Source organism: Rhinopithecus bieti, unplaced genomic scaffold, assembly GCF_001698545.2.
Source record: "Rhinopithecus bieti isolate Rb0 unplaced genomic scaffold, ASM169854v2 scaffold_10654, whole genome shotgun sequence".
Taxonomy (NCBI): domain Eukaryota; kingdom Metazoa; phylum Chordata; class Mammalia; order Primates; family Cercopithecidae; genus Rhinopithecus; species Rhinopithecus bieti.
In genome coordinates this window covers 940,903-965,093 of record NW_016806688.1, presented here as the reverse complement: position 1 = coordinate 965,093, position 24,191 = coordinate 940,903, and the positions used below count along the sequence as shown (strand labels likewise).

The 24,191-nt window shown below is 33.5% G+C and overlaps 1 protein-coding gene across 2 annotated transcripts in view; it reads right to left on the bottom strand.

Moving 5' to 3' along the window:
• PIGK (phosphatidylinositol glycan anchor biosynthesis class K) overlaps nt 1–24,191 on the bottom strand; it is a 143,097-nt gene that overhangs the window by 36,808 nt on the left and 82,098 nt on the right. For both annotated transcript variants that reach the window (XM_017877406.1, XM_017877405.1), the window contains exon 10: nt 10,862–10,946. In XM_017877406.1, coding sequence (XP_017732895.1) covers nt 10,862–10,946 — 85 coding nt within the window. The remainder of the gene's footprint in view (nt 1–10,861; nt 10,947–24,191) is intronic.

Genomic DNA, 24,191 nt, shown 5'->3' with positions numbered 1-24,191 from the left:
AAAAAAAAAAAAAAAAAAAAAAAAAAAAAAAAAAAAAGAAAAACAGAATGCGTTGGGCATGAGTAATTTCATTCATTTTCTTCACTGTATAATGCACCATCTTTTCCTTGTATAGTTTCTCTACCTTAAAAGCAGGTACAAATATATAGCCAGAGAACCAAGAAGCTCCACTTTTCCATTTCCTGGAGCTGAAAATGGCCCATTTTCTCACTTACAGTACTGCTTACCCCAACTTCTGGAAAGTCAGTATTTATTAAAAACCAACAATCCTCCAGCAAACCATTCATATGCCCCTAATACTATGGTTTACACTTCACCCTTAAAACAAATACAGTTAGAAAACCTAATAATATATCAGATGCTATGTGATACATTTTGGCATAATGGACAACAGGAAAAGAAAACATTCTTCATATTTGGCACATTTATAAAATTACAATGAATTTTAAAGGATCAAAACTCAATTTAGAATAGTCATTATGCTTCTATCATGTCTTATTAAAATCAAAATCTATTATAAAGCATATTTAATGTCTTTAATATTTATAAACAAATTTTAAAGAAAAGAAAATTTATTATATATTATTTGTGAAGAAGCACCAAAACTTTTTTGAAAGCCTCTTTGTTAGTAACTAAGTTGATGAAGATGTAATAGAAAGGGAGTAAAGTTAATTACTACCAAGTATCTTAATATTCAAAGAATACAAAGCGTCAAATGTCTAATATTCATTAGGGACGTTTGCGTTCTAAATGTGATGAACTCTGAATTACTTTGACTTGTGAAGATGTGTATCTGTCTAGCTGTTTTTAGTTACTAATTGTTTTAGCTGTATGTAGCTAATTCTCAAGTATTCAAGGTCCACTCATAAGTTAATGCTTATCAAGGCTCTTTGACACTCACTTTTCTCACAACTTTGGACGTTCCACTATGAGCTGCCCACAGTAGTGGGGAAGAGATTAAAAAAACAGTACAGGCAATCTTCAACCAGTGAATGAGTTATATTCTAAACATTCTCCTTATCATCAGTTTTATGGAAATTAAAAATGATTTTATTGAAAATCATGTTATGAATGGTGGTTAGATTATCCAGATAGTTCACAAATGCCTATTAAATTCTGAAGGCCACTGTACCATTTAAACTATATGGAACCTCAGAATAGGTGACCACATAGCAGAAACTTTCTCTTTTCAAGTGAGCCATCCATAGGTAAAATTTTAAATAAGCAAAGCTAATCTTTAGCACTCTCCCCTATCATTTTTTGAACCCACATCTCTTCAAATCTCTACATGTCTTAAACCTTCTTTGGGAAGTCAAGTGCAGCTGGGGTGAAGAAAGCAACTGCAAACAGAATTGAGAAGGTAATTCTCTTTAGGCCAGTATCTAAATAAATGGATACTCATTTGCTGAAGAATTTTGAACTAAATCTGTTGATACTTATTCTTCCAAAATACATTTTCAATTAATCAGAACATGAATTACACCTGTTGATATCTCGGTCATCAAAATTTTCTGGAGACAAAGCCTTTGTGAAAAAAATGTTCATAAGGAGGAAGTATACCACAGTAGTTAAGAAGATAAATTTTGGAGTCAAACAGACCTAGAATCAAATTCTGGCTATCCCACTTATGAGATGGAAGACGTTAGGCAAATTATTTAAACTATTCTGAACCTCAGTTAATTCATATATAAAATGGGAACAATTTCATCAACAGTACTAGTAGTTATTTTTGGATGATCATTATCATTGTCAACTGTAAAATATGTTTTGCGCCTATTTACAGTTGTACAACAAAAATGAAAAGAAACAGATGCTTCCTCAACTATTCTCAGTTTAAAAATCTTTATAAATCTGGTGAAAACAGGTATCTGTTTCTGCTTGGGAATACTTACCACTAGTGACACAACTTCCATTTCTATTATAGAAATTTCACATATCAGAAAAGGGATGTAATGACAAATTTGTAGGTGGACCAAACATTTTCAAACTTAAAGTTGATGATGATTATTAAAATGTTGATTGTCATTCTCAAACGGCTTTACCCTTGCATTTATCCCTTGAGAAGCAACATTTTTGGAAGTGGCTGTAATAAGTTATAATATGAAAGTTGATGTTAGTTTATATTAATTTTAAAAATCTGATATTAAGAGATTAGTTCATGACCTTCAAAAGTTTAGTTTTCATTACTTGCCTCATCACTTGAATAAAATAAATGAAAATGTATTACTTTTCACTAGACATCAATTTTAAAATTGCTATGGTTAGGAAAGCTCTACATGATTTTAAAGCAATATAAGTCAGTCCTGAGGCAGACAGAGTGCTAGGGATTCAGCATCCTTTTGATGAGTTTCCAGATATTGATAATTCAATAGGCACATTTTTTAAAAGAAGGTGGCAGAGATTTCTACTTGATAGACATTTCAGTCAATCTTTAGTAAAGTTTAGCTGTAATGGAGTAGGTATTACTGTAACAGAAAAACACTAAAATGCCAAAATTGCAACAGTGGAACAACATGAAGAGTAATGACAAACAAAAACAGAAGAATTGAAAATTACTGCAATCCATGTCACATAATGTAAGGAGCTAGAATTACACAGCCTGGGACAACATTTCAAAATGCAGAAAAGTGAAAAGAGATTCTCAACTATACATATTTTGAAATATCCCAATTACAAGAGTAAGAGGCTAATTATACAAATAAAATGTTTGCCTGTGGGCAGAGACTGCAAATAATTCAAATTACCTGTATTGGTCCTCACCCTGAGGTTGTACTGTGTTCCATAGGTGGGCAGAAGTTCAGAAAAGGTGAGGTCATTTTTTTTTTTTTTTTTTTAGCATCACAATGACTAAGCAGTGCTACTGGCAACCAGTAGTTAGGACAAGGGATGCCAAACATCCTGCGATGCACAGATCAGTCCTGCACAGTGAAAGAACTGTCCCATCCATATACTCCCACAGAGCAACAATGGACACACCAGGATACTGTACGAACTGGTTACACTGGAAAAAATGATCTCTAGGACTAAAAAGGAGTAACAAAGAACAGATGAAACAAGACTCTGCAAGATAATCTTCTATGTTTTAAGCAACAGCCTGGCAGGAGACCCCAGTACTTCTCTCTAAGAAACTAACTCTGTAATGGATACATAGCTCTAATCTTTTGTGCAGCTTATCTTAAAAAAAGAGAACTGTAAGGTGATACTGTACCACCATCATGTACAGTGTGCAGAAGGCCATTAAAAATAGAAATCTTGCAATCTACTAATCTTATCAAAATATTAAAGGATTTGTAGGAGGCCTTGTAACTGAAATAGGGGGAACCAGAGAAAGCCTAGAAGATGGTTAAGAACACAGTGGGGAAAACAACAGATATTTCTCCACAAAGATAAGGTATTCACTGATACATAACATTTGATTAAGTTAAAGTTTTTTAAAGCGTACATGGGTTTATGGCTTTGTTTACATGGAGCCTCTGCCTTAGTGGAGGGACCTAAATTTATGAAGATAAAATTGACTCATAATGGTGACTCCCAGAATTGAATCTCTCACACATCTTAAACCCCAGGCAAGCATCTACCAAAAGGTTTCTAATCAAGCTGTTTAAATGTGTGCGTGTGCGCACGTGCGCGCTTGCTTACTATAAGAAGCTGAGATAGTAAAGATAAATTTAGCGTCACAAATAGAAATAACAAGAACAGAGAGACTCCTGGGAGGTTTAAATTCAGTACTTAGTTTACTGAGTTCACACCATGCCTCTGATGCTTTCATGTAAATATGATTACAGTCGAGTAATCATATTTACAGTCGAGTCATCATACTATCACACATTTTCATTAAATAATTGTTTCATAGTTATAACTATGTAACTTTTGAGACATAAAATATTGATAATATATCTTTTCTTGTATTAACATAACTTTTACTACTGAAACTAATAGTTGCTTCATTACCCCATTCACTTAATTTTCTATGTCACTCTAACTAAATCTACTCAACTTTAAAACTTCCTTTAACATGGTCAGATACATTAGATACTTTGCCACCATTCCACCGACTGCAGACACCCATCTTGGAGTCCTTCATTGTCTTGCTCCAGTTTGTACTCTTTACTCTTTAAACTTCTACACAATTGTCACCTCAGAACACACTTCACCATAAATGGGAATTTCACTAGCATCTCACCATGATGGCACAATCTCTTGTGCCTTGGATGATTTCCCCTCAGGATTTTTGGTTTGCTCTTTCATTTAATGGATCGTATCTCAAGTAGCTTCTTCACAAAGGATGAATAAGAAAAATTATCTATTGAGACTTGGAATGTCTTTTCTATTTTATGAAACTTACACCATAATTTTGAAATGAACAGAATCTTAAGTTGGAAATTATTTTCTCACATAATTTTGAAGACACCACTCCACTGCTTTCTGGTTTGACTGGTATCTTCCGGGAGGAATTCCTCAATCTTCTGCTAATAAAATATAAGCCTAAATTCCAGTGTTCTGAAAGCTAAACAGGAGGAAGACACTTGGGAGGAAGACAAGAGGGTGTTTCTTTTTGGACCCAACCTCTGAGGTGCCTGGTACCTATCTTCCCAGAGTTCTGCAGTATAAACCGCCTAGTTCTTACAGGACTCCAGCGTGATGGAAGTTAGGGCTGAGCTTTTCCACTCTGCTAAATGTCAGAGGGTAAAGCATAAAAATGTCTTCAACCTGTCATGCTTAACTAGTTTATAAACATACTCGCAAATGTTGGTACCAATTACCACAGTGTCCTCAATTTATGCCTATTTATACTCCCCTCCAGTAGTATTACTACCTCAGGCATCACTGAGTATTACTACTTTTCATATATTTGCTTGAAGTTAAAAAAAAAAAAAAGAAACTTTCTGATAAAACAAACAATTCTAACATCATTAATGAACATCAACATGTTTTATCAGTTTATTATCCTCTACTATTTCAACTTTTGACGCATGTCTGTGTGAGTTGTTTACGTAAGTTCATTAGGCTGTTCAGTTTTTTTCTTGCCATTCTGTAAGAGTTCTTTATAATATGAAGATGTTAATTCCATGAGGAAAATATTTTTCCACTTTGATATCTGCCTTTTCTTTTCTTTCTTTTTGAGACAGGATCTCACTCTGCTGCCCAGGCTGGAGTACAGTGGTGTGATCACAGCTCACTGTAACCTCAAACTTCTGGGCTCAGGGTATCCTCCTGCCTCATCCTCCTGAGTAGCTACGATTACAGGTGCCCATCACCATGCCTGGTTAATTTATGTTTTCTTGTAGAGATGGGGTATCACTCTGTTGCCCAGGCTGGTCTGCCTTTTCATTTCAGTGTATAGACATTTTACATTTTTACATCACTTGAACCCAGGAGTTCAAGACCAGCCTCAGCAACATGGCAAAACTCCATCTCTACCAAAAATAAAAAAAATTAGATGGGTGTGGTAGGATGCACCTGTAGTCCTAGTTACTTAGGAGGCTGAGGTGGGAGGATCACTTGAGCCCGGGAGGTCGAGGCTTCAGTGAGCCATGATTATGCCACCACACTCCAGCCTGGGCGACAGAGACCCTGCCTCAAAAAATTTTTTAAAAAGTAGGTATTTTTCTCTACTGAAAAATCATACACACTATATCAACTACGCTGAGGGGCATTCACATTGTTTCCAGTTTGTTGTGGCCACATTAACACTACTATAAATATTACTGTACTCAGAATCTTATAGAGCAGTACTTTTCCTTATATGTTAGAAGTACAAGCTAGATTCTCATGAGTGGAACGACTGTGTTGAAGAGTATGTATACAGATACTCCTGTAAGTCCCGATAAACCCATCATAAATTAAAAATATCATGAAGTTGAGAATGCATTGAATATACCTTATCTACCAAACATCATAGCTTAACCTAGCCTACCTTAAACGTGTTCAGAACACACACATTAGCCTACAGTTGGGCAAAATAATCTAACACAAACCCTATATTATAATAATGTATCATGCAATTTACTGAATACTGTATATGACATCAAACTTGTGACAGTTTTGCACCATAGTAAAGTTGAAAAATCCTAACTCGAACCATTCTAAGTCAGGGACCGTCTGACTCATATGTGAAGAGATATTGTCAGTTGGTCATCTCAAGAGGTAGGAATAATCCACATTTCTAACAACAATGTACACAAGTACCTTTTTCCTAGCATCTCTGACAGAAATGGGTGGTTTTGATTTTTAAAATATCTTTATTGAGATCCAATCACATACCATAAAATTTACCCTCTTAAAATGTACAATTCAATGGTCTTAGAATATTCACAGAGTCATGCAATGATCACCACCAAGTTTAGGACATTTTCATCACTACAAAAAAGAAACCCCATATCATTAGTCAGTCCCCATCACCTCACCATGTCTCAGACCTAGGTATCCATTTATCTATTTTCTAGATTTGGCTATTCTTGACATTTTATATAAATGGAACCATATGATATGTGGTTTTTTGTGTGACTGGCTTCTTTCATTTAACATATGTTTTCAAGTTTCACTCATGTTTTAGCATGTATCTGTACTTCCTTTGCTTTTATTGCTGAAAAATACTCTACTGTATAGATATGCTATATATGATTTATCTATTTATCAGTTGAACATTTGTGTTATTTCTACTTTTTGGCTACCACAAATAATGCTGCAATGAATATCTGTATATAAGTTTTTGTGTAGCTGCATGATTTTATTTCTCTTGGGTATACAACTAGGTTGGAATACTGGGTCATATGGTAACTCTGTGTTTAACCTTTTGAGGAACTGTCAAATTGTTTATCAAAGTATTGTTTTAATTTTGCCAGTTTGATGAGCACTAAATAATTTCACTGAATTTGTAATGTGTACTTCCTCACTGAGTTTGAGGTTCCCTATTCTCAATCACTGGCCATGTCATTTATTTCTAAATAGATTTTCATCAATTTTTAAAATCTTTTTTCTACTGAGTTTTGCTTGCCTTTTATAAACATCCGAGAGTCCTTTGAATATTATAGATATTAAGGAATTTTCTGTTGTCTTCTTTGTAAAGATATTTGTCTTGATTGTAACATTTGTCTTTTAACTTTGTGGAACCTGTGTCATATAAAATATTCCATTTTGTGGAGCTAAATGTATCTTCACAGTTTCAGGGTTCATTAAGAAGTTCTTCTCTACTTTCAGATTATACGTGCAGTTGCCTATATGTTCTTATAAGATTTTTAATTTTTATTTTACATTGTCTTTATGAAAAAATTTTACATTGCACATAGTATGAAATAGAGGCTTACCTGCTTTTCTACTGAAATAAAATATATTTATCATATATTAAATTATCAAATATAATAAAAAATTTTTCTGGATTCTCTAGGATTCTGGTGTGTTTTAAGCCACAGGTCAGGACTACCTGTTGCTTACAACATCAGTTTAGTAGGCTTTAGCATTTAAAAAAATATAAAATAGAATAAGAAAATAGAGTATATCATATGTAGTAAGGATACGTGTGTGATAAAACCTTTTATTTCTTTTAACATACACATACACATCAATGGTCATTATGCATATAAAATATTTCTTATCATGAATTAGAATCCATAAAGTTTGAAATTCACTCCTACATGTGTTCCACTGATCCTCTTGTCTATTCCTTTGTCCATATAATATTTATCTGATTACAGATGCTTTAGGCTAATATTCTGATATCCAGTAAAACACGTGCCTCTCTTACATACTGTCTTTGGTTATTCTTGGACATTTGTTCTTCCACATAAATCATGTGGTCATTTTTTTCTAACATTAAAAAAGAAACACTTGTTTCTACTCTAATTAGAATTGCTAAATTGGGAGAATTTACACTTATACTTTCATCATATTGTTTATTCGGTATGTCTTTCTGTTTCTGAAACAGTACATTTCTATGATTCTTATTATACAGGTCTATGGTTTACTTGTTAAATCTAATTGTAATTATTTTATAGTTCTCTTCACTGCTGTGACAGAAAAATTTTCCCATTTTCATTTCTGTGTGTTTACTGCAAATACAGAGAAGCTATCAATTTTATTTAAGAAGCCAATTTTATTTGGCTATCTCATCACATTCTCTTATTAATTTTATTGTTCATAACTTGAGTCTCCTGGGTTTCCTAGGTATACAATCGTATTTTCGAGGATGGCTAGAAAAATGGTAAATAATTTGACAGTATAAAATGGTAGTAGTGAGAATCCTATCTCCTGATTGTAAAAAGCAGTTTAAATATCACACACAAGAAATGAATTACTCAAATGACTGACGCTCATTCCTCTCTCTTCTATTTCTCATTTCTCCTTCTGTTTCAGCCTCTGTCCCTGCTTTGAAAGCCTCCATCTCTCCTGCATCTTCTAAGTGGTGCTACTAGTGAGAGTCCTTGGCTTCTGGTGCCTGGGTAGTAGGGAAAAGAGGTGGTCCTGGCTTTCAAGGTACCATTAAAAATATGTTATCTATCCATTTAGAGATATGTATATGTAGTACAAGGCAAGATGCTAAAAGAAATATCAAGAAACTGAGACTGTCCAGAAAGATGATAAAATGGGATATATAAGACATAAAAATAAGTAATTCTATTTTAAATAGAAATGACATGTGCTCCAAAACAGGTATAGGTAAAGTATAAGATTATTTCTCATGAAAATAGTTACAGGGGGAGATTATGCACTACAATAATGCTATAACTTAGATATAGATCAAAAAGCTTTTGTGAAACTAGCTGAACCTAATTATCACATGTATTACTATTCTCTTAGGAAAAAAGTTGCAAGCATTCATTCATTTATTGAGACAGGGTCCCACTCTGTCACCCAGACTGGAGAGCAGTGCCACAATCTCAGCTCACTGCAGCCTCAATCTGGATCCCAGGCCCAGGAGATTTTCCCACCTAAGCCTCCCAAGTAGGTGGGACTACAGGCACGCACCACCAAGCCTGGCTAATCTTCTGTATTTCCTGTAGACATAGGGTTTTGTTATGTCGCCCAGGCTGGTCTTGAACTCCTGGGCTCAAGTGATCCACCCACCCTGGCCTTCCAAGGGGCTGGGATTATAGGCATGAGCTACCACGTGCCCAGCCAAAATTTGCTTTTAAATAATGGACTTATCAGTTAATTTCTGACAACATAACTCATACGTTTCTAAAAGACCAGTTGGACCGGCTAATGGTAACAGTCCTTAAGTTGTAGTACTGTCAAAAAAGGGAAATAACAAAAGGAATAAATGAAGAGTCTGCTATTAACAATGACCTGTCCTGACTACTCTTTTACTGAGAACAGGATTCATTTCATTCAATAAAAATAAAATACATAAATTCCTATCATGTAAAATTTCTTAAAGATAGGTATTGAGTAAAATCAAGTGCTACTAAACTTTAATATAATGTTTGTAATTCAGTGTTAAAATTAACACAGTCTCTTGTACTGCCAAAAAAATCACAATCTAAAATTTTCACCAGGGTCAAAAATTCTTTATATTGGAATTCACACAGTGTATAGCAAAATGCAGCTGTTACATAAACCAGGTAGTTTATTGGTTCATTCATGCTATAAAAATATTACTGACATTTCATCTGGTCAACCGTCTTAAAGGTTAATTCTTGTTTCCTCTTTCAGATTTTATTCTAGGTGAACTGTTCTGGGCAGATTCTATTTACCTATTCTGAGCAAACCACAAACTGTTTCATTGCTCACTCTTACTGTTAAGAACATATTGACTGGCTGCCTGCTCTACTGTTTAATTCATTTATGCTGAGAGTCAGGCATGAAGACAGAATTTTAAATGTGACATTTGCAGACTGTTAGGTCATTTAAGCTCTGACAACACTAGGGAATTCCTGACATATAAACTGGATCTGATTACCAAGCACAGACGAGCTTCCCAAAGGAGCAAATTTCTGATCATTTTTTGTAATTTCTCACAGAATTGCAATACTAAATTTTAATGTCAATGAAAAATATATATAGCCAACATTTTAAAGTAAGAGCCTGTTTGTTTTAATAAAGTTCAAACTGGCACTTCTAATCAATACATATCAGCTAAATAAAATTATTTTGATGGAAAAGGCATATGGAAAAACTCACAATAACAATCAACATTCACAACAATTCTGAGAAAGTCTGCCATTTAAGGGCTTTTAATATTTACTATAATACATAAGGTTCTGAAAATTCTGCTAGGTCTAAAGGCTATAACTCTAGTCAACAGACCATTTAAAATTATTAGATTCTGGCCCAGCAGGGCAGAGGTTATATACTGTCAAATTATAGTACAGAGTCTAAGCTTACATACTTAAAACACTGCCTTCTCAACAATTATAGTTATATAGAAAGGATGATAAAATCATTATAATTGGAAATGAACAAATTGCCCACATGACATGCAGAATTACACTTCACAAGGGTTGACAATGGGCCGGGGTAAAGGATGTAGGGCAAGACTGTTTTCTCTTTTTAGCGACTCCAAAAAATTACACTCAATGATATTTTTGCAACTCTTTTTCCTTGTCACTAAGTACTATACACAATGGGTCAAAATGAAAGTTTTCTGAAATTAAATTTCGTAGTCAAATAATGCACAAAAGATAATCCTTATTTTATCCCATATTTTATGTAAGTAAGAATTCTGGTGTTAAACAGCAAGTAGCCTTTTAATACTGGGCTTCGAATGGGACTTTCAACTGTAATGGGGTAGTCTAAATAGGGATAGACAGCCCAGAATGCCTTTCACCTACAGCACATTGATTCTGAAAAACCTAACAAAAGCAATTACTTTTCAGAGATTAAAAATCTTGTTTCTTTCAAAAGAATAAAATGAAACGCAAACCTGGTGTATTATCTGAGCTACAGGAAGTTGTTCAGCATATTTCAGAGGTTCCACTGGTTCCTCATCCATCTGGTCTTCCTTATAGCTGGAAAAAGAGAATTTAAAAACACAAAGCTAAGGCAAATACTATTTTGAAATATGGCAAATATTTAAATATGTCAAATATGAAATATAGTAAAATGTATATATTTAAGTTTTTGAAATAATCAGTATTTGTCAACAATCTTTGAAACACTACCATTGAAAAATTTTAAATGACTATAAAGATATTCAGACTACGTTAAGTAACTATGCAATAAAATTAGCTAACATCACTTAATGTTCTCAGATCCTGTCGTTCTCTGAGACAAAAATGTTTCAGTACACTTTGTTCAAAAGAGGGTGTTTCTTTCATAGCCCTTAAAGGTCTTCAAAACCTGGCTCCAACCAAACTCAAGCCTCATCTCCAGCAACCCTTTCTCTACTTAACAGTCTACTGTTTTAGTTATATTTTAGTGGCCAAACCCCACTGGGCCTTGCACCTCCAGGAGAGAGACCTTAGGAGAAATCAATCCTGCTGACATCATCTAGCTTCCAGACTGTGAGGAAATACATTTATGTTGTTTAAGCCATCCAGTCTCTGGTACTTTGTTATGGCAACCCTAGCAAACTAATACCTATTAGCATTAGGTATTTTTGCCTCAATTAAAAAATAAACTAAAGTAAATACTCATCGACCAAAAGAAAATACACACACACACACACACACACACACACAAACTTGCTTTAAAGCATTTCACAGTGTATCTTTTAAAAGTTTATTCACTTTATGTATAAAAACACATACAGTCTGGGTGTAGTGGCTCATGGCTATAATCCCAACACTTTGGGAGGCCAAGGGGGGTGGATCACTTGAAGTCAAGAGTTTAAGACCAGCCTGGCCAACATGGTGAATCCTCGTCTCTACTAAAAATACAAAAATTAGCCAGGCGTGGTGGTTGCATGCCTGTAGTCCCAGCTGCTTGGGAGGCTGAGGCAGGAGAACTGCTTGAACCTGGGAGATGGAGGTTGCAGTGAGCCGAGATCACGCCACTGCACTCCAGCCTGGGAGACAGAGCAAGAGTCTGTCTCAAAAAAAAAAAAACAAAACACAAAAACACAAAACACACAAACACACACAAAACACACAAACACACACATACATGCACACAGCAACAAAAGAAAAAACAGACAAACTCTATAGCATCATCAAATTTGAAGACTTTTTTGTTTCAAAGGACACAATCAAGAATGTAAAAACAGTCTACAGAATGGGAGAAACTCTTTGCAAATCATATAACCAAAAAGGAACTGATATTAATAAGAATGCATAAATACAACTCAAGAATAAAAAAGCAAACAACTCAGTATTTTTCCTTCCTTATCAAGGACATTCTTAAGTGCAAATGATGTATTTTTGTTTGTTTCTCTTCTGTTGTGGTCAGCAGTGGAAAAAATACAGTGACCACTTATGCAGGTTGGTTCCACTGCCTTGATTCCTGTTAAGGCACCAGTAGTTTTAATAAATATCTTCTGAAAAAATAAAAATTAAATCACCAACATTAATTCTAAGAGTATAAAAGAAATATGACAAAGTCACTCTTCATTGGTTATTCCAAAAATCTAAAATAACAATGTATAAGATGAAATACATTTTCTTCTCACAAAATGTCTCTTAGTCAATATAAAAAATATTCTTTAGGTATACAAAATATGTGAAATGCGGCAATTTGTTTTGAATAACTTTTATAATGCCATGTAGCTGCTATGAAAAATTCCAAACACGTTTCTATATTTTTTATATTATTTTCACAGGATCATTTAAAAGTGAGCTGCAGATATCGTGACAGTTCACATCTAAATATTTCAGCAAAATATTTATCAACCAAGGATATGTCTGAAATGTTTCTTAACAACTGCAGCACTTTTTCCAAATGCAATTCACAAGTAATCTTGAGTATCACTATGGATATATGAGTATTTTACTTATCCAATGTTTCATAATCAATTAAAATGATTACCCACTTCTATAATTTCTTAAAAACATATGTCCACTGCTTTCTTGCTTTATTTTGATATCAAGAAGTGTGATGTTAAGTTGGTTCAATGTTAATTATTTTCATTTTAATTCTTTTAATTTTAAATTACTAATTTTTTGGCTTGGAAGCTCAGACGGCCTTTATTTTCCCTTTTGCTTTAAGGTCTAGTACTATAATATATCTTAAAAGTTGATTGTTACAGATCAAGTTTCCCAGGTACACAGGAAACAGGAGTCCTTTCAATATGGAAATTCAGATCTCATTTTATTTCAAAAAATGTTTTATTATAACTTTAAATACCACATCTGTTAATTTTCCACTTATTTCCTAGTTCAAGGTGTTGAACTAAATATACGGAAAATTCTCTCTTTCTGATCCTTTTCATTTCTTATTTCAGTTTCATTTTCTTGGCTCTTTCTATTCTTTATGCCTTTTATTGAACTTTTGGAATATCTATCTTCCCTTCTCTACATTGTAATTTACTTTTCATTTCTGAGATGATTTTTCTTTTTTCACCATTTACTTTCCCGAGTTCAGTCAACTGCTGTTTCACATATCTTCCTGTTTGTCCATTTCAATTGTGAGTTTTTGAATGTCTGATTCATGGTATCCTTTCATAATGCAATTGCTTGTTTAATATAGGTTATTCATGTTCAGACATTTCATTTCAGTTTTCCTGTTTTGTAATTTTTCTTTGATTTCTTTCCTTCCTTTTTATTTGTGCTTTCATTCTGTGTGTGTGTGTCATTTACTAAGAAGGTCTGATTTTAATTTTGTTTTATACTTATTGTAACTTTGTAAAGGTGCTGGCTTCTTTTTCTGTTGAGGATTATTTGTATTGGCTTTTTCAGAATCAGCAGTAACAAGTCATCTTGCCATGGAGGGTGAAGGGAGGTAAGCTGACTTACTAGGTTTCTCAGTTCAAGAGCACCCTCTTCTGTGGCTTCACTGAAGTGTAGTTGCTTTTTAAGTGGCGCTTTTTGTGGTGGGAGGGGCAGGATTTGTCTTAAAAAAAATTGTCTTGTTCCCGTAGTGCCCTTATCTTCAGCTGCCTTCTTTCCTTTCACCACCACGACTCCAAGGGACACTGCTGTCCCACTCTGTCCTTTGCAAGTAATCTTCCATTATCTCAGAATTCATGCTTTCCCAAGATTGTCACCTAAGGTCATTCATACATTCTAAGCCCCATCTTGCAAATCATTATTAGTCAGGTCTCTGACAAACCATATATAATTCAGACAGAGAAAACTACAAATATTAATTTCAATTTACATGTGGCAGCCATCCTAAAGGAACCTGGAACTTTTCTCCTGTGAAATGGTAAAGTTCTCTTTTCTTAAAGTCATCCAAGTGTTCCTTTTACTTAACATTTTGAGTTATTTCAGAAGCCCCCCTAAAAGAATGTTTTTTCCATGATCTCTTTCCAAGATCCTTCACTAAGAAAATCTATTTAAATAACTTAATAAGGGAGTAATTTCTACATGGAAAAGGCTGTGCATTCCTTATTTTGCTTTACTATTTTTTTTAAATAGAGTTTTTGTAGAAGATAACACATGTTATTTACTTACTTTACAAAAGGATTTTGACTCCAATAGAGTCATACTACCATCTCAAATGAAAAGGCAATTAAAATACTGTCCAAATCCTCTGCATAAATAAAATTCTCCTGGCAAATTATGAAGCCTATGAAGTTAGTCTTTACAATCCCCTGTGCTTTCTTGTGTTTTCTATATCCTTTTTCTCTTTCATATCCAGTGCCCAAAAAATACTTCTCTTCTGTGCTATTCAAGCACCCTAAAATAACACTGTAAAATTATTTACTGTGTCCATACAGAAGGTTATCTCTAACTCAGAAAGAGTAAAGTTTATATTCTATAGTGCCACACTGAGATCAGAGAATTCATGTATAAAATAACATACAGCCAGGTATGATGGCATGTTCCTATAGTCCCAGGTACGTGGGAGATTGAGGAGGAAGGATCACTTGAGCCTAGGAGTTAGAGACCAGCCTGGGTTACATAGTGAGACCCTATCACAAATAAATAAATAAGCATAAAATTACATAGTTTATTTCATAAAATTACATAGTTATTTAAGAAGGCCAAAGCATCTTTCCAAACACTGGAAATAAAGCCAACAAACTGAACAAGAAAGCAGAGACACTGTGCTATGCTAGATACAAACTAAAAATTAAGAATATCAATAATAATTAAAGACACATCATCTAGAGTAATCCAAAATCATTAGGAAGAAATTCTCTACACATACCAAAAACAGGAAGGTAGCCAAATAGTATAACCTGTTTTGAAAATACAGCTCAAAGAAGCACTTGAAACTAAAAGGAAATAATAGAGAAATCAAATTAATTTCTTCCTAGAATCTCTGGAAAAAAGGATAGAAAAATTCACACTCCTAAACTGCATTTTTAAATGTTCAAATAGTCATATAATAGATAACACATATTGTACAAGATATAATTGACAAACCTGAAAATTTAAAGACACTCCAAGTAAAGAAAACTGAAGTTTATTGGTCAATGCAGACAAACACAAAATGCTACTACAAATTCAGAAAGGTCCCAAGAGTCACTAAAGCTTATTTTCGTGAAAACAGGCTATATAGCAATGATAAAACAATCTAATCCATTACTTCCCTCGAAATGAGATCCCCTCCAAACTCCCTGCATCATTATTTTCTAATTATCAAACTAAAACTTGTGAGAGAAGACATGAAAATAGAACTTCAGTTAAAAGCTACTTTAAAGAAGCACAAGAAAGACGGTAAGCCAGGGAAAAAAGACTTAATGTGGGGCAGAGAACAGCAAGTTAAGTCCAAAGAGAACTAAGGTTATACTAATTTATGGCCCAACTGTTGAAAGGCATCTTATTTACTGTCAGTTTCCAATGTCATATAAAAATGCACACACTAGTTAAATAGGAAGACCTGTCAAGCAACTCAGTAAAGCTAATATAATAAAATCCCAGAAAAGCAAACTCTTGTTTTCATTTGAGAGACTTTAAAAGTAACTTCTTGTTTGGTAAAAATTATAGGCAGGTTTTCCAGAAGTTCACACAACCAGCTAACCTGAATGCATAAGGAACTATCTGTGTAGAGTCAAAGGCAATTCTAAAATACTAGTGTAGAGTTCTGGGGGATATCAGAGAAAAAACTTGTCAAAATTATTGAGCACTTACTCTGACCTCTACTAAATCTATCAGGAGTTAATGTACATTGTTCCAGTCATTTTATTTTGCTTTTACCATGCATATTTAAGTACACATGAAAAATACATAGAATATCTACAAGTCATTTCATTAATAAATTATACAGTATAATTCAGCAACTAGCTTTTTTCATTCAAATGTGAGGTCAAATGTGACCTGTCACCTGTTTCTGTATGTCCTGTGAGCTAAGAATGGTTTTTATGTTTTTGAATGGTTAGAAAAAATAAGTCTAAAGAAGAATAACATTTCATAACTAGTGAAAATTACACAAAATTTGAATTTCAGTGTTGTACTATAACAGCAGAGTTGCATATTTACAACTGAGACCATATGACCTAAAACCTACAAACGCTTTAAATATTTACTATCTGGCCCTTTACAGAAAAAGTTGCCCAACCCATACATTAGAATAATTATTTAGAAGTGGACTTGCTGGGTCATAAGTTATGTACATTTTAAATTTTGCTAGAAACAAGTAAATTGCTATCCAAAATGGCCGCATCAATGTATACTGCCACCAGATATGCGTAAGTTCCCATTTCCTTTCAACATCACCAATTAAATTTCTGTAAGAAATAGTATCTCATTGTTTTAATGTCCACTTCCCTTCTAAAATCACCTTTAGGTGATCACTAACATGAGTCTTTTTCTCTTCTTAAACTGTACTTCTTTTTTCTTCTATTTGGTTTGTCTTTTAAAAAATTAATATGTAGAGTTATTTTGATAATATAGACAGAAATTCTTCGAAATAGATGTTACAAATAATGTCACCACACTTTTTCTTCTCCTTTACCTTTGTTTGCATTGTCTTTTTTTTGCTATATATGACATTCTATTCCATTAGTCTTTGACAATCTTTTTTTATTAGCTGTAATTTGAGTAGTGTGACACCTTTCCCCACTCCTAAGCAAAAAAAAAAAAAAAGTTATTCTGCAATAATTCTGATGTTTCCTTTTGATTTTATCTTTAATCCATTTGCATTTTGTTTTTACATACAGTGTAAAGGGGAAATCTAATTTTGTTTGTTTCTCCATGGCAAACCAATCGCTTCAACATAGAATTTTTTGACTTACCTATCCTTTCCTCCAAGTAAAACCATATCTATCATACATATATTCTTATGCATGAGTCTCTTTGGGGGCTTTATAATATGTTGTATATTTATTTACCTAATCTGAACCAGTATCACATTATCTGAATCACCACAACTTTAAAACAGAAAATCCTGGTGTCAGATAGACTAAATGCCTCTCCCACCACTACTGTTCATACTCCTTAGTCATCCAAATGGCTTTGGCTTTTTGTTCCTTTACTAGTCCACATGAATTTAATAGCCAGCTTATTAAGTTCCATGAAGAATCCTACAAAGGCAGAATGTAGTAATAGTTAAGAGAGCATACCTGGAGTCAGACAGCTAGTACTTCCACTTATGAGTTGTGTGACCAGATACAAACCTCTCCACATCTGTAGTCATATATAAAATGACTACATACTCCACAGCTGTTTTGAGGATTAAACAAGTTAATAAATTCAAAGTGCTTAGAATAGTGCTGGTATTTATTAAATACTGGAAGTTTAAGAGAAATTGAATTGCATTTATTTACAGATAATTTAGATAAAATTATATGATAATTTATTCTCATCCCTAAACATGTTTCACCTCTCCATTTATAGGTGTTCCTTTATGATCTATAATTAATTTTGTCTCCATAAAGATCATGTACATCTTTTAAGATGTGTAATTGGGTGGCTTATAACTTTTGTTGCTTATTTTGTATTAATATATCTATAGATACACGCATATATCTATTACATGTAAATAATATAGGCATATACTATTGATTTCCATGTAATGATCTTTTATCTGGCAATCTTACTAAACTCTCTCATTAAATTTAATATTGGTAGATTCAGTTAAATTTTTCTATTATACAGCATCTGTGAAAAAAAGGAAGAGAGAGTTCCTGATCCTCACACCTCCTATTTCTTTTCCTTACTCCATTAGTTGAGACTTTTTGTGCAGTAACAAATAGATGGGATTATAGCACGTATTATCTCATCCCTGATTTTCATCGAAATGCTTCTATAATTTCACACTATATAAAGTTTGCTGCTAGTTTAGACACATTCCCTTTATCAAGTTATGTCCCATTTATCTGGAGTGTCTAAGTCCCTTTTTAAAAAACATTATCATTTATGATTAATGATTTTATTCAAATGTTTTTTCTGTATCTACTGAAATAATTCTGTATCTACTGAAATAATTACAAACTATTTCGCATTTAATGTATTGATATGATGAAATACACTAATATATTTTCTAATCCTGAATCATTCCTCTCATTTTAAGATAATTTCTATTTGGTCATGAAATGTTTTTATTTATACACTACTGAATTTGAATTTTATTTAAGATTTGTACATCTGTGATCACAAGTGAGGCTGGCTATTTTTTTCATTCTCTCCTTGTCTAGTTTTAGTTTCACTGAATGAGGTAGGAAGCTTTTTCATTCTGTTCATATTATGTCTGTTCATCAGCACCTCAAGTGGTTAAAAAATGTCAAATGTAAAAACCATCTAAGCCTGCTGTCTTGTTTGCAGTTTGTTGGGAAAGGGAACATGTTTTTTTACAGTTAAAAAAGGAGCAGTATCTTTCAGTTGAAGGCTTATTTCTTTTACTTACTTTTTTTCTAAATCTAAGTATTACATTAGCCACATCCAAAGTGATTTTTATATCCTTATATTGAAAATGTCTCATGTAAATAGCACATTTTAGGTTATGTTTTAATTTAGTATGACCACTTTTTTCTTTGAAATAGGGTACTTGGTCCAATTATATTTAATGTAATAACTGATATAGCTGGATTCACAACTACTACCTATTTTCTATTTCCCATCTGTTTGAATTTCCTTTTTCTTCTTTTGAAACAGCCAAATGTTTTATTAAATCTTTTTTTCTGCTATGAACTTGATAGGCGTATTTTTACCATTATCGTAGCAATTATATTAGGACACACAACTTGGACTTGGTAGTCTAATCAAACTGTTCAACATTATCATTTCTTCAATAATAGTAGTACCTTACAACACTTTGACTCCATTTATCCTCCTGCCTTTGGCCTTATTATTGTCATATATTTTAATTCTATGAATACTTTAAACTCAACAAGATTGTGGGGGTTTTTGTCTAATTAAGTCAATTATTTTAATTGATATATTCACTGATTCTGGCTCTCTTCATTCTTTACGGAATTTTGTTGTTTGTCTTTATAATCATTTCTGGCTGAAGAATTTCATTTAGTTTTATTTTATTTCAAGAGCATTGGCAACAAATTCTCTGTCTGAAAACATCTTGATTTCATCTTCATTTATGTAAGATATTTTGCTGTGTAGAGAATGATAGGTTAAAAGTTTTCTTCCTTTCACCACTTTAAACGTGTCATTCTATTGTTTTGTGGCTCTAATATGTCAGTATTAAAGATAATGTAAGCTTCCTTCTCTGTCAGGCTTTTAAATTTGTTCTCTATGTTTTTTCAGCATTTTGACATGTGCCAGACTGTGGTTTTCTTTGCATTCATTTTGCTTACAATGAATTAACTGAATATGTGGTCCGATGTATTTCATTAGTTTAGGAAAATGTTTATTATCACTTTAAACATTGTCTCTTCTTCCTTATTTTCAATCTGTCATCTAGTTTGGGACATTATTTACACATATGTTGGACCATTTTTCTGTATCTAACATGTCTCGTAGCCTTTTCTGTTTGTTTTTTTTCTGTGCTTCAGTTTCAATATTTTCTATTGTACTGTCTTCAAGTTCACTAATTCTATCATCTTCTGTATCCAATTTGCAGTTAAGTCGTCGTTGAGTTCTTAATTCCAGATACTATATTTTTCAATACTAGAATGTTCATTATTTTAGTTATACTCATATTCTCTGGTGAAACTCCCCACCTTTTCATCTATTTGCCAAGAATATTTTTCCTATTTTCTTGAACATCTTAAACATAGCTATTTCAAAGTTTTGCCTACTACCTCCAAGTTTTGGATCACTTCTGAGTTTGCTTCTATATTCTGTTTCTTGTTTTTCTCTTGGTATATGATTACAGTGTACTAGAAATATTTAATTGATGGGTGTAGGAAACTGCATACTCAAGAAAGGTTATATACAGTGTTATTTTCCACTTGAGAAGGTCCATGTGTTCCTCTGCTGGGCAGTTAAGAATGATGCTCTGATCACTTTTACTCATTCAGGGACTGAGCTGAATTTAGACCACCTGGAAATTTTGATAAGACTAATTCATTACACCTTAATGTGGCCCTATTCTAATGGTGAGGCCCTTCAAGGTTTTCAATTGAGACCCTGGCAGGTTTTGTTTCAACACAGAGAGAGTAAGACTATAGAGATTTCTACTATACTGTTCAAAGGTTTCTGACTTAGATTTTTGGACTATTGTCCTGCACAGCTTAAGGATTTGGCATGCCAGCCTCACTAAACTGCCAAAAACTATACTCATCACTCCATCCCCATTAGTAACCCTTTAACAGAGGCCAAGCCCAAATTCTCACCTGTAGCACAGAGGTATGTGACTTTTCTATGCAACTAATCACCTCAATCATAGTATGAAAGCAACCATGATGATATGTAAATCAATGAATAAAGCTGTTTTCCAATAAAATTTTATTTTAAAAAATAGGCAACAACAAGATTTGGCCCATGGGCCATAGTCTGCTGACTTCTGCTTTTGCTACACTGGGAAAAAGCAAGTGTACCCAAGAGAAAAAAAGTGGCTAGAAACTGTCAGCATTAGTTCACCACAATCTTCACAGATGTCAACTCTTACCTGGTATGTTCTTAAGGGGCTCTCATCCTGAAGATGTTTATCTCTTCAGTAATACAAGACTAGTAAATTCATAGCTCTGGTTATCAGATGTTTTTTGCTTAGTAATTTAGCTTCCCTTTAGTTTTAGAATTTGGTAAGTATTTTGAAAGGAAAATTGGTAATATAATTGAGACAAATATCTTGAAAAGGAAAGTTAGGCCGGGCGCGGTGGCTCAAGCCTGTAATCCCAGCACTTTGGGAGGCCGAGACGGGCGGATCACGAGGTCAGGAGATCGAGACCATCCTGGCTAATACGGTGAAACCCCGTCTCTACTAAAAAAAAAAAAATACAAAAAATTAGCCGGGCGAGGTGGCGGGTGCCTGTGGTCCCAGCTACTCGGGTGGCTGAAGCAGGAGAATGGCGTGAACCCGGGGGGCGGAGCTTGCAGTGAGCTGAGATCCGGCCACTGCGCTCCAGCCTGGGCGACGGAGCGAGGTTCCGTCTCAAAAAAAAAAAAAAGAAAAAAGAAAAAAAAAGAAAAGGTAAGTTATTTTTTGAGTGAATGACAATTTTGTCACTCTAGCCTAACACAGTCACCAAAAATGTTGCTGGTAAAATTTCTCTATACTCTAGCAGTGGCCCACTGCCAAGCCCAGATTCTCAACCTCTGGTCTACTCCCAGAATCGGCAAATGATTACAGAGAAAAACTGGCTACGGATTCTCAGCTCATCTCTGAGAAGTTTCCCCAATTCTGGATTTTTAGATTCTCAGTCCTCATTGCTTCTGCAACTGATATTTTTAAAAATACAATTTAATCTGTCTTTCCTAATTGTTCTTGGTGAGTCCATAAGCCTACTGCAAAGTATTTCATCCTGTTCAGAAGTAGAAATTGTACACTACTACTTTTGATATTTTCATTATTACTTAGTCCCAAGTATTTTTTTAAATTTTCATAGGTTTTTAAATATTATTCTAAGAATTATTCAGAGTGTTTTTAAATTCCCAAACATATGTGTTTTAAACAATTCTTTTTTACTACTGATTGTAACTATTACACTGTGATCCAAAAAAAAAAAAATGCTCCTTAAGATTCCACCACTTTATGTTATTAAGACTTACTCTTTTGGCCTAGCATTGGTTAACATTTGTAAATGTTACAGTTGGTCTTAAAGAGAATATTTATTCCCTAATTGTTCCATTTCTTGGCTCAAGTTTATTGATTATGTTGCTTACATTTTAAATTTTAAAACTTTTGGATGGATCTTTTATTGGTTTCTGGTATTGTAATACTGAAATATTCCATTACAATGATAAACTTATCAACCTGTTTTTTAAACATGTAAATTTTTGCTTTAAACATTTTGTGGTTATATTACTAAGTAATTAAGAGTTTAACATGCTTTTCTCTTCCTGATGAGATAAACTCTTACTTAGTTACCTTGCTTATGATTAATAATGTTATATGCTGTATACTCTATGTACTGTGTGCATACACATATATGTACATGTACTATGTATATATTACACACTATAAGTATTTAAGCTTTCTTTTGGCGAGCTGTTGCCTAGTAATCCCTTCAGTTTCAAATATTTAATATCATTATATTTTCTGTCTGTAGTTATGCCTCTTTTTATCCTAATACACTATTCTGTTATAAATCATTATTCACTTATTTAAATTTATTGTGATTAAAAAGTTATCACTATTTCTCTTCACTCCTTTACTGACTTCTCATTGATTTTTTAATTTCATTTTTCTCCTATAACGTTTCTGATCTTATCTCTATTTCTATTCATTTATTAGTCACTCTAAAATGTAAACTGCCTACTTTCCTCATTGTCTAAAGCTATTAAAATTTACAACCCTTTTCCCAAAATTACAACCTTTTCCCAAAGGAAAGAAAAAATCTGAAACTCCAGAATACTTTAACCAATCACTTCCTCTTCTCCCACATAATGTTGTTATTAAATACATTAATACTTTGGTTTATCTTACTCCCCCAAATAATTATTATCATTGTCATTATCATCATAATTATACAATATATTCAGTTTTTGCTTAAATTTACTCACACTTTACCAATTTATTACAGCATTCCTATCTACACTCAGACCTCTCTTCTGTTTCATTTTCCTTTTTCAAAAAGCACATCCCTTTAGGTATTAAGGTGTGTTGATATCAAACACTTTCAGCTTTTGCATGTTTGAAAATGTCCTTATTTTTCATTCAGTCTTTAATGGTAGTTAAGCTAGCTTAAATTCTAAGCCAACAATAATTTTCTCTCAGTAGTTTATTGGTCTTACTCTAGTAACTTTTGGTTTCCACTGTTGGTATTAAGATGCTTGCTGTCAACTTAGTTGTTACCCATTGTAGATACCATTTTTCTCTTTGACTGATTTTTAAATCTCTTATGTACTTAGTTCTAAAATGTTCACATAAAGTATGAACTCTGTGTATTGTTCTTTGGATTTGTTGAACTACCTTCAAAATGCAAAAGTATAAGCCATTATCTCTTATATTGCCTTTTGCTCATTCTATATTTTCTTCTCCCTGGAACTCTAATTAGACATAGCCAACAGTTTCCAATATTATCTTCATGTCTCATGGCCTGTCTTAACACTTTTCATCTCTGTCTATATTTCATACTGAGTTATTTCTTTAGATCTCTTATTTTACTAATTCTCCTTCAAGTATGAGTTATCTTACAAAAATCATTAAAATCTTTAACTCCTTCCTGTATCTATTCATACCTTTTTGAGATATGACTTTGTAGCTCCTTCTAAGAAAAGATATAGTCTGTTTTTCCAGCCCTTGAATTTAACTTGGATTTGTGATTCCTTCTGCACAATAGGATGCAGCAAGAATAACAGGGCTCCAGTTTAAAATCTTGGCCACAAAAGGTCTTGCACACTTTTGGGACCCATGGATAACCTCTTGGAGGATAAAGGACCATATGGGAGCTGAATCAACATCAAAAGTCCCAGATATGTGAGACAGTATAGCCAAAAATTAGAAGTCACTCACTCAACCCAAAGATGACAAATTCTGAGAAAGCACAATATAAACTAGAAGAACCATGCAGGTTGAGCCCATCCTAAATTGTCAACCCTCAGAATCAAAAGCTAAATATGTGGTTGTTATTTAAAGACATTAAGTTTTGGAATGGTTTTTGATGTGTCAATACCTCAATAATATGTCTACTATTTAATCTGTTTACTACATTT